Source organism: Erpetoichthys calabaricus (assembly GCF_900747795.2).
Source record: "Erpetoichthys calabaricus chromosome 1 unlocalized genomic scaffold, fErpCal1.3 SUPER_1_unloc_7, whole genome shotgun sequence".
Taxonomy (NCBI): Eukaryota; Metazoa; Chordata; class Cladistia; order Polypteriformes; family Polypteridae; genus Erpetoichthys; species Erpetoichthys calabaricus.
The window spans coordinates 10297-26156 of record NW_026261598.1 but is presented as its reverse complement, the minus strand read 5'-3'; the positions used below and the strand labels follow the sequence as shown (position 1 = coordinate 26156).

At 41.2% G+C, this 15860-nt stretch overlaps 1 protein-coding gene across 1 annotated transcript in view; it reads right to left on the bottom strand.

Moving 5' to 3' along the window:
* The window catches only part of LOC127526438 (zinc finger protein 845-like), a gene marked incomplete at its 5' end in the record, with an annotated part of 164267 nt that extends 158799 nt beyond the window's left edge, over positions 1–5468 (bottom strand). Inside the window, one exon of the mRNA XM_051921950.1 lies at positions 4101–5468. Coding sequence (XP_051777910.1) covers positions 4101–5468 — 1368 coding nt within the window. The remainder of the gene's footprint in view (positions 1–4100) is intronic.
* Between the last annotated feature and the right edge of the window lie 10392 nt (positions 5469–15860).

Genomic DNA, 15860 nt, shown 5'->3' with positions numbered 1-15860 from the left:
TTTCTGCCTATTTATTTAGCCAGTTGCTTAAGCAGACTTCAGTTTATTTCCACCAGTTGTTTAAGTGATGATATCTCAGATACAAAAACAAAAGTTCACAAGTGACCAGTGCTGGGAAACGTCACTTAAATTAAATTCATTACATTGCTCATTACTTACAAAATCCTAATCTCCTCCAGTTCAGCGCGTTTCTTTTCTTCACTTGTCTCGATGGGGGAAAAAACAAAGAGTCGTAGTAAAGCTGTACGCACACTGCATGTGTTGCTGCCATGATGTGATTTAACTGATCGGTTACTTCACTGCATTTCTCAGTTTGCTATCTGCGCTTTGCTTGGAGCTCGTGATGGACAACACGTTACCTCTGGAAGGACAGGATCTCACATCCCAGTCCAAACGGTGAGATGGAATCCTCGTCTGTCAGCAGCCTCGGCCGAGCACTTCAAGCTTAGTGCACTGAGCCCGTTGTCTGAAAGGCCGTAGCGGCGCCCACAGATGGGTGGTCTGCAGTGTGTGAGTTGGGGTTTGGCTGAATGTGGAGATGACAGCTCAGATGTTCTCTTCTACATCGATGTCCAGTGCACTAAAGATGAGGTTAGGCTCCTCCGCACACACTGCCTTAGCCATTTTGCTCTCGGGTTGGTTAGTTTAGCTTTCAACTCAAAGGACCATGTAAAAGAGGGGATTCATGGACCTCTGGAAAATGTGCTAATTCACAGGGTTTGGCCAACAGAAAGCCGAGTGCAGGAGTCACCGTCAGATGACTGGAGATGATAGACAGGTGATTGTAATTTACTCAAAGCAACAAATAATATACAACAATAAAGTAAGCACACTGTAGGTAAACCAAGATAGTGGAATGCAAAGTCTCTCGGGAACAGGAAACCCCTTCTGGTCAAAAGGCGTGACTTTACTAAACTTTGTGACAATAATAATAATATTTAGTGACGCTGAGGTGACTTACAACATTTGAGACACAATTGCTGCCATTTCTTTTGCTTTTCCAGTATTAGCACAGACAGCTGAAGTGACCTCCTCATGGTGACACACTGCCAGTGCCTATCAGTCCTAACATATCAAATCCTTTTGAAATTCACTCTAACACAAGTCTTTGACAGGTGAACATTACTAGTACCTTAGAAAAGCTCTCGGAAAGAACATTGTGTGGGAGAAAAAAGAAATTCCACCTTTAGTTTAACATAACAACAGTTCAGTAATTAACAATTTAACACCAAAATAAAATGCAGGTATTACAGAACATTTATATATTTGGGCTGGTATGCCATGACAAAGGGTAGACAGCCCCCGGTGTAGATCTTCTCCAAGTAAGCCCACTTCTAGAGGAGGCACCAGTCTGAATTCTTTTGTGGCCCAGAAGATTCCGATTTGTGAGAATTGTCGGCCACATCCAGTACTGCAATATTGCAATATGTGTAGTGAAGTGTATTCTGTTTTTTTAATTTGTTTGTATCTTTTAGTTATGAATTTTCCCAAAAGCAATTGTTTGTGTAAACTTAGTGTCATATTTGGAGTACGGATGATAATTAATGTGACTCCCCACAGACGGCAGGCACCCTCAGGCGATGGTGGATGCTGTACAGCAGCGTTTCTCAACCTTTAAGTATTTGCAAACCGAGTTTTCATAACAGTTTTAATTGTGCCCCCCTAATGTTTTTTTTTTTTTAAATGAGCCCACTAATACCAATTTGTTCTTTTTAAATTAATGATATATCACAGATGCATATTTTATTATACCTAGTTTTATCTACATTATTCTAACTGCATATTTATTTTTCTAGTATCAGAATGTAATTTAAGTTAATTTGTTTTGGTTTCAATAGATGTATTTCTCATATTTTTGATTCTTGTTTTCTTTTTTTCACATCTTTGCGCCCCCCTTTTTGTTACTTTGTGCCCCACTAGGGGGGCTCGCCCCACAGCTTGAGAACCACTGCTGTGCAGGTAAGTCTGCTCTCTCCAAGCCTTTTCTAATTTTATTCTATTTATTTGACATGTATATTATTTGGTAATTCTCAACTGGGGCAGCACGGTGGCGATTTGGTTAGTGCTGCCGCCTCGCAGTTGAGAGACCTGGGGACCTGGGTTCGCTTCCCGGGTCCTCCCTGCGTGGAGTTTTCATGTTCTCCCCGTGTCTGCGTGGGTTTCCTCTGGGCACTCCGGTTTCCTCCCACAGTCCAAAGACATGCTGGTTAGGTGGATTGCCGATTCTAAATTGGCCCTAGTGTGTGCTTGGTGTGTGGGTGTGTTTGTGTGTGTCCTGTGGTGGGTTGGCACCCTGCCCAGGATTGGTTCCTGCCTTGCGCCCTGTGTTGGCTGGGATTGGCTCCAGCAGACCCCCGTGACCCTGTGTTCGGATTCAGCGGGTTAGAAAATGGATGGATGGAGTTCTTATATACAGTTTTGTATGTTTTATTATCAAAAGCAATCAAACAAAAACAAAATAAAATTTAAAAAAGCATTTCTTCTTTTAGATAGATAGATAGATAGTGCACTACCACAGTGTTAAAACATAATTCAGCGTGGTGTACAGCATTATCAGGTGTATATTTTGGATTTTAATTTTATTTTACATTTTATTGATTTTGTATTAATAGTTTGTTTATAATTATTAGTAATTGATTTATTAATTAATAAGCATTGGTGAGAAGCTGTTAGTATTTTTTGTCAAGGTACGTTTTTTATTTTTTGTTATATTAAAATTGCAAAATATATAATATTATAAAGCTGAACTATTATTTATTGTGTGAGGTTATGTATATTGTAAAGTGTTTTTTTTTCTTTTTTCTGATGAAATGTGTATAATATATTGTAAATAGTTCTATATGTAATACGTATGTTAAGAAAACAGAGTTAGGCACATGGTGGAGGCTGTAGGGGCTTTGGTGAGAAGCCGTTTGTATGACGCCCTGTTCTTTACTTTGCTTCTGGAAAAGGACAAAGGATATAAACTTCTTTGTCTCCTCCATGTTGATTTGTTTTTGACACAACACTAAGTAGGATGGATTTGTGTCAGTTACATGTGCTTACTGTCCAGGCAGAAGTGAACCTCACTCTTTAGTCAGGACAGTTCAGTTGTATTTCTCTCCTGTGTGAATTCTGGTGCTTCTCTGAAGTGTACTGCTCTCACAGATTTGTTACCACATTCCAAACAGCAATATGGCTTCTCTTTGAGATTCATTTCTCAACAATAGTTTAGTTTGCTTACTTATCAGGACACGACTGAACCTCACTCTTGAGTCCTGAAGGGTTCCTGTTTTTCTTGACTGATTTTTAAAGTGCTACTGATTTTATTCTGTTGTGAACTCTTGTGTGTATCTGAAGACTGACCATCTGTGAAAACTGTTTATCACATTCATTATAGCAATATGGCTTCTCTCCAGTGTGAACTCTCGTGTGGTTCTGAAGATCGCCTTTTTGTGAAAACTGTTTACCACATTCATTACAGCAATATGGCTTCTCTCCGGTGTGAACTCTCATATGTCTCTGAAGATGGCCTTTTTGTGAAAACTGTTTACCACATTCATTACAGTAATATGGCTTCTCTCCGGTGTGAACTCTCGTGTGTTTTTGAAGATCGCATTTTTGTGAAAACTGTTTACCACATTCATTACAGCAATATGGCTTCTCTCCAGTGTGAACTCTCGTGTGGTTCTGAAGACTGCACATTTGTGAAAACTGTTTACCACATTCATTACAGCAATACGGCTTCTCTCCAGTGTGAACTCTCGTGTGTCTCTGAAGATCGCATTTTTGTGAAAACTGTTTACCACATTCATTACAGCAATATGGCTTATCTCCAGTGTGAACTCTCGTGTGATTCTGAAGACTGCGCATTTGTGAAAACTGTTCACCACATTCATTACAGCAATATGGCTTCTCTCCGGTGTGAACTCTTGTGTGTCTCTGAAGATCGACTTTTTGTGAAAACTGTTTGCCACATTCATTACAGCAATGTGGCTTCTCTCCAGTGTGTACTCTCGTGTGTCCCTGAAGATGGCCTTTTTGTGAAAACTGTTTACCACATTCATTACAGTAATATGGCTTCTCTCCGGTGTGAACTCTCGTGTGTTTTTGAAGATCACATTTTTGTGAAAACTGTTTACCACATTCATTACAGCAATATGGCTTCTCTCCAGTGTGAACTCTCGTGTGGTTCTGAAGACTGCACATTTGTGAAAACTGTTTACCACATTCATTACAGCAATACGGCTTCTCTCCAGTGTGAACTCTCGTGTGTCTCTGAAGATCGCATTTTTGTGAAAACTGTTTACCACATTCATTGCAGCAATATGGCTTCTCTCCAGTGTGAACTCTCGTGTGATTCTGAAGACTGCGCATTTGTGAAAACTGTTCACCACATTTATTACAGCAATATGGCTTCTCTCCGGTGTGAACTCTTGTGTGTCTCTGAAGATCGCCTTTTTGTGAAAACTGTTTGCCACATTCATTACAGCAATATGGCTTCTCTCCAGTGTGTACTCTCGTGTGTCCCTGAAGATGGCCTTTTTGTGAAAACTGTTTACCACATTCATTACAGTAATATGGCTTCTCTCCGGTGTGAACTCTCGTGTGTTTTTGAAGATCGCATTTTTGTGAAAACTGTTTACCACATTCATTACAGCAATATGGCTTCTCTCCAGTGTGAACTCTCGTGTGGTTCTGAAGAACGCGCATTTGTGAAAACTGTTTACCACATTCATTACAGCAATACGGCTTCTCTCCAGTGTGAACTCTCGCGTGGTTCTGAAGACTGTGCATTTGTGAAAACTGTTTACCACATTCACTACAGCAATACGGCTTCTCTCCAGTGTGAACTCTCGTGTGGTTCTGAAGACTGTGCATTTGTGAAAACTGTTTACCACATTCACTACAGCAATACGGCTTCTCTCCAGTGTGAACTCTCGTGTGGTTCTGAAGACTGTGCATTTGTGAAAACTGTTTACCACATTCACTACAGCAATATGGCTTCTCTCCAGTGTGAACTCTCATGTGGTTCTGAAGACTGCGCATTAGTGAAAACTGTTTACCACATTCATTACAGCAATATGGCTTCTCTCCGGTGTGAACTCTCATATGTCTCTGAAGATCGCCTTTTTGTGAAAACTGTTTGCCACATTCATTACAGCAATACGGCTTTTCTCCAGTGTGAACTCTTGTGTGTATCTGAAGATGGCCTTTATGTGAAAACTGTTTACCACATTCATTACAGCAATATGGCTTCTCTCCAGTGTGTACTCTCGTGTGTCCCTGAAGATGGCCTTTTTGTGAAAACTGTTTACCACATTCATTACAGTAATATGGCTTCTCTCCGGTGTGAACTCTCGAGTGTTTCTGAAGAGCACTCCTGTTAGAGAATTCTCTGCCACATTCCACACTGCAGTGATTTTTCTTTCCTGTGTAAAATTTAAAACAAAAAGGAAAAAAAAATGTGCTTATTTTCAATTCGCTGCCTTATTATCAACATTAACTCACATTAAATACATGATGGCTGAAATTAAGAACAACCTTTAATCAGCATAAGCAATTGTAAAAGTTTTGTTGTACTTGGAAAACACACTTAATTTGTTAATTTTACATTCTCTATTACAACTGCTTAGTAGGGCCACATGTATAAAACATCCTTATGCTCAGCCTCATATATGAAAGCTGCTTCTTATGCAAAAGTTAGGATTGATAAAACTAGAACTTGCCATTTAAACTGGCTGAAAGTTCCCTCAAGTTTTGAGCATTTGTAAGTCCTATGCAGACTTTATTTGTGTTGGCATTTTATCAATTCCAGGTGGAAAAATGAAGAACTGAATAGAAAATCTCATTTCATTGCACATTTCACATTCTGATGTTTGACAGGCTACACAAGAAGTGAGTTTTGATGTATCACAATGACATTTTAGCTCATGATGATGACTTAGCTGATTTAGACTCCCTACTGTCATCCTCTTTGAAGTGTGTGCTGAACTGCAGCCTTCATTACAGAGACCACCATGCAGAAATCACACAATCCCAGTTCTCTTACAGGTCTTAACAGCTGTGGGTTGTTTGGCAATGGCAGCTTTTCGGTGTGAACTGCCTGACCAATGAAGAATCTCTCAGTCACCTTGTGCCACGTAATGCCATCTGTATGGGATGGTATACTTAAGACGGTAGAGAGATCGATGCAATATCATTACCATCAGGGTATGCAAGTCATGATCAAAATGAAATCTGCAGCAGCGTCTGCTGTGTTCAGCAGTGGTGGTCTTACTTGGCCTACAAGTCCCTTTATGATTACTGAGCTCACCAGTGTGTTCTTTCTTGTTATTGATATCCCAGACAGTTGAATTGGGTAAACTTGAGGTTTTCTGATTTCTCTAATAATTTCATTATTATTTTCCAGCTCTTTGACTTTCATTGGCACAGCTCTTGCCCTCATGTTGATCAATGGCAATTACAAAGACCAAAGGTTGTCTGTAGGTAGGAGTAAGCTGAGGTGTCTTAGGCCTGCAAGACTAAAGCAATGAAACACACCTGAGGAATCACAAACACCTCTGGCACCAATTGTCCCAAACATTACGGTGCCCTGAAATGGGATGACGATTCAGAAAAAGTGCTGTCATTTCTACAAGGTGTGACTGAAATGTTTGCAAATCCCCTTAAATGAAAATCAGTAATTTGTACTTTAATTACATCTGAATTATTTAATTCGTAATTTGAAACAGTAGATTAAAGGAGTAAATGCAAGAAGAATGTTTCATTGTCTCCGCCATTATGGAGGGTACTATATAAAACAGAATGCCATGCCAAGCATGAAAAGTGCACCTTCAATAATTAGAATGTGTCCTGACATTTATCCACACTTGAACTAAAACCACTTGACACCAAAACAAACAACAAAATGTCTTCTTTCGTTCACCAAAGGAAAAGAGAGCAATGCATGAGTGACTCCTCAGTGCACAGGCCTACAGAACTGCAGTGACCTCGGAGAAAAATTAGAAGATGAGAAAACGGAGGAAGAGCACAGCTGTTGGTGTATCAGCTCTACAGGGGAGTGGCAGGTGACACCAGGACTGGTAACCTTTGTGACACGCTGGTGACATTTATACTCACCATTATAATGTTAAAGGGTATCTACTATCAGGACTTATTTATGTTGAGTAAGCTAAAATTTGCCAGGTTTATTGTCTATTTGATCCAATGTGTGTGTTCATGTATGGAATTATTATCTCTGTTATGGCTGAAAACATCAAGCAGTCCAAGCCTGCACTCAATGAAGAGCGCTATAAAGAAGAAATACAACTGAATTAAACAGTAGTGTTACACAAATTAATCAGTCTTGAATTAAAATTGCCCAGTTTTTGCTGTTTATTGTGAAATCGGCTTGTAGTTGGTTGAGTGGTCCACCGATTTCATGACATGGAATATGTTAAGCTGAGGACACGCACAGAACTGACAGAGTGCACAGAGTGGAAACTGATGAAGAAAATAACTGCTGTGTGGAAACATCTTAAAGCATCTGAAATGTGATAGGAATTTTATATATAAAGTTTAAAGTGAAAAAGTTAGTTGTGGTGTATTTAAAGCAAAGACATTTGCCGCAACTAATCTGAGGAGAAACGTTTAGGTACAACACTCGGCTGAGCACATCGACTTTCAGCAATGCAGTGAAAGCAGGAAAACCTCTAAGGAAACAAATGTGTCTTAGCTGTCAATAATAGCACTGACTGAAAAGAACCAGACATATGATCAGGACAGGACAAAAAAAAAATCAGAGAATCCTTCAAAAATAATTACAGTTTATCATTTTAGATACACCACCATTTTCTATAGTAGAAAGTTAAGGGTTCCGTCATTTAATTCTTCACTTGGATGCACGATATGCTCTGCCAAGCAGATGATCCTTTTCAGACGTAGCATTACCAAGATGAACACTTTCATGACATCTCATACACAGTGACATGCAAATGTGTGGGGACTCCCCTGATAACTGTTACTGTGAATAGTTAAGTCAGTATCAGATTAATTGATATCCAAAAGCCATAAAGTTAAACATAAAACATTCTTTTCTGCATTTTAAACAAGATTTGTGTCGTATTTTTGATTTGTAGAGTGAAAAAAGGAGTACCCCAGAAATGTTTGTGCACCCCAAGAGATTGGAGGTCTGAGATATCTTTTTTCCCTAAGATGTCAGACCCTAATTAGCTCCTTAGGGCTTTGGCTCGTTCACAGTCATCATTACGAATGGCCAGGTGATGCAAAATTCAAAGCTGTATAAATTCTCAGACTCCGCAAACCTTGTCCCAGCAATCAGCAGCCATGGGCTCCTCTAAGCAGCTGTCTAACACTCTGAAGAATAAAATAATTTATAGTCACAAAGTAGGAAAAGACTATAGAAGATGTCAAAGAGTTTTCAAGTAGCCACCTCCTCAATTGGTAACATTATTAAGAGATGGCAGTTAACAGGAATGGTGGAAATCAAGTTGAGGTCAGGAAGACCAAGACAACTGCTCATAGCATTGCTAGAATGGCAAATCTAAACCCCTTTCTCTTAAAGCTTCGTGGTGGTCTTTTGTAGTCAGACTCTGGAGTGGTGATACACTGTTCTACTGTTCAGCAACACCAACAGAAACATGACCTCCAAGGAAGAGCCATCAAAAGAAAAAAATTCCTGTCCTCACCACAAAATTAAAAGATTGCAGATGAACATCTAAACATGCCTGATGCATTTTGGAACCAAACATTTGAACTGATGAAGTCAAAAAATAACTTTTTGGCCAAATGTGCAAAGGTGTGTTTGGAGGAAAAAGGGCAGAGAATTCCAAGAGAAGAAAACATTTCTGACTGTTAAGTATGAGAGAAGATCAATCATGTCTCTGGCTTGTGTTGAAGCCAGGGGCACCGGGAACTGTTCACTGGTAAGGGAAGAATGGATTCAATTAAATATTAGAAAATTCTGAAGCAAACAAATAAAATCTAAAAATGAAAAGAGTATGGCTTCTACAAAAGGATAATGATCTGAACTGCACCCCAGAATTCACAATGGACTCCTCAAGAGGCCCACGCTTAAGGCTTTGTCATGGCTCTCTGTTCCTTGATCTGAACATTAAATGACAATCTGTGGTGTGACAGACTGCCTGGGCCCATTCCCAGCAGGGATGCCTTCAGCAAAGAAAGACAGGGGGAGAGGGCTTATTCTGGATACTGTCTCCCCCAGACTGATAGAGGGCAGCCCCATTGGCTTGCAACGGGGCCACGGGTTTGAAGCATGGAAGCTCAACCTTGTTGGGGCCCATTGCCACCCCCAGGAGGTGCATGGATGTTTACCGGGCCCTGTTTAGCAGCACTTCCGCCACACCAGGAGGTGCTGCAGGAAGAAGGATATTGGATTAACATCATTTAAATAATCTATATTGTTAATAATTTAATATGTGAGGATACGGTGTTGCAGCGCTAGCGATGTTCCTGCCTCGTGCTGTATTCTTGCTGGGATTGGCATGACCCTGAGATGGATAGATGAATAGAATATTTAAACATGTACTGCAAAGATATTTCAATGTTTCTTAAAAGTTTGAAGAATTGGCGTTCTAAGCTTACAGATGGCTTGACATCTATTAAAGAACTGATTGTGTGGTGATTGGTGACTTGGAGAAAGAAAAGGAAGGACAGGAATTGGAGGTTTGTACGTTCTAAAAGAGACAATACTGCCGCAATAAATTATTTCATTGAAGGTCGCGTACGGCACAGCAAGCATCTTGCAGGAGGCAGGAACAATCTCGTGCGCCACCGTGTTCCCATTTTTAATAACGTTCTTTAATTCCTATCATCATGAAAATGATATCAAGTATACATCTCAGTATTTTAATTATTCAGAGAGCTGTAATATCATGAATGTAATGGATTCTGTGTCCTGTTGGAGGAAGAGAAATCCCGTTTAAGAAGCACGTAGTGATTCACACACATAGAGCGCATAGAAGAACACATACAATACAAAGCATTAAACGTGATGCTTTAGTTATGGTGGGATTTGAGAAACTAGTAAATTAAATGATTTTAAGATGAAGTTTATGATGTTCTACTTTAATGACAAAATAAACTAAGTGATTAAAGTGGAAATTTCGAGATTAAAGTTGACATTTCAAGCTTTTTTTCTTACTGTGTCCCTATTTTTTTCTTTTCTCTGTACCCCAATAAGCTTTTATAGGACACTCAGACGGTGGGCTATGTTGAATAAAAATAAAGACAACCTTCCATTTTGTATTTTGAGTAGGGCACAGCAAAAATCGAAAAGTGTGTACGTGACATTTAGCATGCACAGCAATTGTTTATTTGTGTGAGCAGTTCAAAAGAATCTGACTTTGCAAGACATATGTATATTTCGAAACTTGTTCTTCCTTTGTAATGAAGAAGTTTATCTCTTCATTCTGAAACTGCTGTATAAATTTAGCTTTTAGGCTCTTGCATCAATCCTTTGGACTTCTCCAAAAGTGTGAAGCTTTGCACGCAACCAGCTCATATATAAGAGCTGCAAACGTCTGCTGGGGGGGGGCATTGCAATGCTACTCACTCCAGTCTAGGTATGCAACAGGTCACTATAATAAAAGAAGGCTTTTGAACATTCTCTTCTGGTGTGAGACCCTGACTCCTTCCATAATCACGGGTTAGTGATTTTCTTCTTCCACAGTTTTCTGGCACCCCAGATGGGACCAAAGACGATCGGTTGACTCCTTCAACGGAATTCGGTCCGGTGATCTGACCTAGACGGGAGACTGTCTTTGAGCTCCGACAGCAGGAAAAATCAGTTCCGGCAAACTTTAGGACTGCCCTGCGCTGGTCGACTTCTGTGAAGGGAGTCTCCAGTCTCCTTTGGACGTCCCAGAGTACAGGTCTCCTTTTTACTACACCAGTCATAAATATCTAGACTGGGGTAAGTACCTCCGGGGGGAACCGTTGGGTAATTTGGGATATTAGGGGTATTTTTTGGGTAATATTGAAAACCTAAATAGTGACTGACGGACAGAATCTGGAAAATAATCTACTTAAAAGATAGTGTTAAGCGAAATAGAAAGATAGATTAGATATCCTTATCGGAATAAAATAAGGGGATAGTGACAGGACATTGCGGTGCGTGGCACACCAGAAAGAGAGCCTGTTTCTATTAAACGGCGATAAGGCGTAAAGAGTGAGACGAATAGTTTAACACAGGAAAAATAAAACTCATGAGACGCATGAGACGAAGTAGAAAGATTTAAAAGTGTACACTGAAGAATAGTAGATTTTAAAAGAAAGAAAAGATGGGTTCTGTCGTCAGTAAAACAAAGAAAGAAAAAAATGAACAATCTGGGGGGAGGGAAAAGGGGATGACATTGGAAGGATTATTTTTGGAGGATCAACAGACGCCGAAAAAGGGGTCGCCGAGGAAATTAGTGGAGAAAAGCACAGGTTGAGTGAGAAACAGGAAATTAGAAAAATATTATGTAGAAATGCACAAGGATGTTGTATGAAGAAATGTACGAGGATGTTGCAACAACGGTCCGTGTTATGTATGACAGATGGCAGTTGGTTATTAAAGCCTGTATTTATTATAAGGCAGTACAGAAATGAATTATTGGCCGCGGAAAGTTAAAACCAGAAAGGAAAAAGAATAGTTATTTATAGCATCACAGAAAGTGCAAGCAGATTTAGGACCACAGTCGAATGAGAAGCAGAAGAAGAGCGCCCACCGCATCAGAATTAAAAGATGATCCCTCGGGGTCTGGTTTCTTTGAAGAATATCATTATGATCCCTCATTACACACTGATCCGGGGGATGACAAAAGTAACGTAATGGGTGCGGCGGGTGGGTTTCACGATCCTAGAACCTCCATTTCACAATGCACTAGAAGTCAAACCCCATTCCATCAGCCCCCTAATCAAAACACCACCTTTCAATCCCCCTTAAAGTCCCCCAAACCCCCAGGCCCCTTATTCGAATGCCCCCTGATTGAGATCCCAAACCCCCCCCCGACATGATTCAATGCAACCTGCAGGAGCCAATAACCCCACTACTGTAATGATACACAGTAACTGGGACATTCAAGAGCTGAAGGACATTGTGTCCGAATTGCCTGATCCCAAAGTCATCGGTGGGTTAAAAAAAAAAAAAAAAAAAACAACTTCATAGAACAATTGCAGCAGCTGTATCATATGTATAAGCCCAATGCCACAGAATGGACTCAGGTGCTGCGGAGAAAGCTTCTCACCACATGGGCAACTGTAAATCATGGACAACATAACGGAAACCCGTGGCAGTGGAACAAGGCGTTGCCTCAGGGCCGAGATGAAGGTCCCTTTATTACGCATTTTGAACATGTTAAAAATAATATTAAGGACAAGTATAAGAAAGGCACAGACTGGTCTCTTATCTTGGCTGCCAAACAGAAAAAGAAGGACGAGTGGGCACATCGTGTTCAAGATTTAATAACAAATCACTCTGGCTTAGACAATCCAGACAATTGCAGTAAAGCTGCAGTTCCCCTTTTCGTGTCTGATCTGCGAAGTGACATTCAAAAATAAAGTACGCAACTCCTGTATTGGATGGGAGGCTGCCGCGTTTGAGGAAGTACAATGTCACGCAGCGCATGATGAACGACAGAGAAAGCAGAAAGAGTCAGACACCCAGACAAAGCTGATTGCAGCACAAATGAACTATTACACTGGTGGGGCCACTCCCGGCAGAAGTCGTGGACGTGGAGGATTTTTCCGGGGACAAGGGCGTGGACGGGCACGAGGTCGCGGATATATGTTACCTAATCCAAGTGGATCACCCACTCAGTTGCCTCCCCGTCCAGAACCAAACGCTCCACCTTATGCTTGTTTCGGGTGTGGTTAAATGGGACACTTCCACCGCAATTGCATTATTGATTTTAATGGTGAATGGCACTGAAACTGTTTTCCTCGTGGACACAGGAGCCACGCGCTCAACCCTTTCACTGAAGGAGGTTTCTGCCTCTCAAGAGACTGTTACTGTGCTTACTGCTTCCGGACAACCACATGTTTTACTGGTTTCAAAGCCTCTTCGAGTTCAGCTGCATTCCAGTGGTTCCATTTTAACACACCGATTTCTTTTTAAATCAGCTCTGTCCAGTTAACCTTTTAGGAAGGGATCTCATGACAAAACTTTCTCTCTCTATTTCTATGACTGAAAAAGGCTTTTTCTGTACAACCCCCAAGTTGTTGTGTCAAATCACCCCCCATCCTAAACCCTCCTTTGCAGCATGGACTTTAAATATTTCCCCACACACCATTCTCCTCAAAGCCCTACACTCTTTTCCCTCCTGTCTTTTTCCCCATTTACAGGTCCCTGACACCTTACATTGCACTGCCCAATATTTTCCTGCAGAAGTAGACACCCCCTGGCTAGAATCTTTCCTTACTTCAGGTACTTGCCCCGAAACCCTTCACATCCCTGTATTTTTATTTCATCCACAAAGGCAGCTGCGTCTGTCCATCTCACATGCTCACAGAATATTTTCTATCTAGGCGGCTCAATGCCTCATATTTCCTTAGCCAAATCACGCACTGTTAAATGGGTGGAAATAGGACCATGGGTAGAACAATGTCTTAATAGAACAGATTAGTTACCTGTTGCTCCAGGTATTTTTGATACTTCAGACCATTTGATAACTAAAGTGGTGCTTCAAACTGATTTTTTAGTAAATCGTGCTTTGTGCCGTCCTTCCTCTTTTGCTTTTTCATTGCAAACCACTTCCCCTTCTTGGTTATCTATGCTCCCTGATTTACTGTGGTCACAGGGAAAGAATGATTATGGAAGGATAGCCCATTGTGAGCCTCTGGTGATCTACCCAAAATCCTCCTTCCGCCCGCATCGCGCTCAATATCCGCTCTCACCTGAGGCGGAAACGGGTATTTCTGCTGTTCATGCTGACCTCATCAATGCTTTCTTTTCCATTCCTGTCCATCCCGACTCTCAATTTTGGTTTGCGTTTACTTTTCAAAACCGCCGTTGGACATGGACTGTCATGCCTCAGGGGTACACTGAGTCACCCTGTGTGTATGGCCAAGCGCTTGCACAAAACTTAGAGGGTTTCTGGCCAGAAGGGGGAAGCATACTCATACGATATGTAGATGACATTATGTTATGAGAATGGCCATAAAGTTTCTAAAGCTAAGCTGCAGTTAATTCAAACGACTGTAAAGTACCTAGGTCATGACATCACTTGTGGAACAAGAGCTCTCTCTAGCGATCGCATTAACACCTTTCAAAATCTTCCCAGACCTGTCACGAAACAGCAGGTCATGTCTGTATTGGGCATTCTAGGCTACTGCAGACAGTGGGTTCTAAATTTTACTGAAAGAGCACAGCCGTTGCAACAATTGGCTAATACACCTGGCGTTCTTCTTTCGGGCCAGGTCCAATGGAATGCACAGGCTGAGAAGGCTCTCCGTGACTTACAAAACTGCTCTTCTTTCTGCGCCTGCGCTTGGTTCCCCTGATCATTCTCGTCCATTCACTTTGTTCGTGGACGAAAAGCAGGGAGTCATGAATGCAGTATTAACGCAACTGCATAGACCGGTGGCCTATTTTTCTAAAAAAAAAAAAAAAACTGGATCCAGTAGCCGCAGCGCTTCCTCCGTGACTTCGTGCTGTGGCTGCAACAACAGAAGCTGTATTAGCAAGCACGGATGTAGTTCTCATGAGCCCCCTTACAGTACAAGTACCTCACGCTGTACATTCCATATTAATACAGGCTAAAACCTCGCATCTCGCCACTGCTAGGGCAATACACTATCAGAATGTACTTTGTACTTTGTCAAATGTTACAATAGAAAGATGCTCTACTTTAAATTCTGCCACCCTCCTTCCAACCGAAAATGAAGGTGAGCCACATAATTGTCATGATGAAATAGCAAAGGTTGTAAAACCTAGGGTAGACCTACAGGAAACACCCTTCGAAATTGGAGAAATAATTTTTGTGGATGGATGCTCTTTAAGATTAGAAAACGGAGCACCCTCAACCAGTTACGCAGTGGTCCAAGGGGACCGCCTGCTGGAAGCAAATCGAATTCCATCAAGCTTAAGTGCACAAGCAGCTGAACTCATAGCACTCACTCGAGCGTGTCAGCTGTCCGAAGGAAAGATCGTAACAATTTATACGGATTCCAGGTATGCTTTTGGAGTCTGCCATGATCATGGAGCACTATGGAAACTAAGGGGATTTAAGACCAGTACTGGCAAACCCATTCAACATCAGAAAATGATCGAATCTCTTTAGAAGCCATAACCAAACCATCGAAGCTAGCAATTGTTAAATGTCAAGCCCACACAGGAAAACAGGATCCTGTTAGCAAAGGAAATGAATTAGCTGACCACTTTGCTAAAAAGGCTGCATATAATAACACACCAATTTCTTTATTCCAACAGAGAAATGACCAGGACCCTGATAACCAAATTATTTCTTTACAGAGTGCAGCCACGGACATCGAAAAAAGAAAATGGTCCAAAGAAGGGTCCCTTTCTGATGGAGTCTGGACTCATAAACACACTAACAAACCTTTTCTCCCAAAAGCCTCTTTCCCAGGAATGGCAAAAATAGCTCATGGTCTCGATCACGCAGGTAGAGATGCCATGGTTCGAGATGTAGAAAAACATTGGGAAGCTGTAGGTTTCTCTACATATGCAGAGCAATTTTGCAGACGCTGTGCATTATGTCAGAAGTTTAATGTGGGAAAAGGTACCCAGGTAAGTCCCGCCGTTACACCTAACCCAATGGGTCCGTTTGAACACCTCCAAATGGATTTCATTGAACTAACACCGTCTAAAGGTTACCGTTATTGTCTAGTAATTGTTGATGTGTTCTCCCGATGGGTAG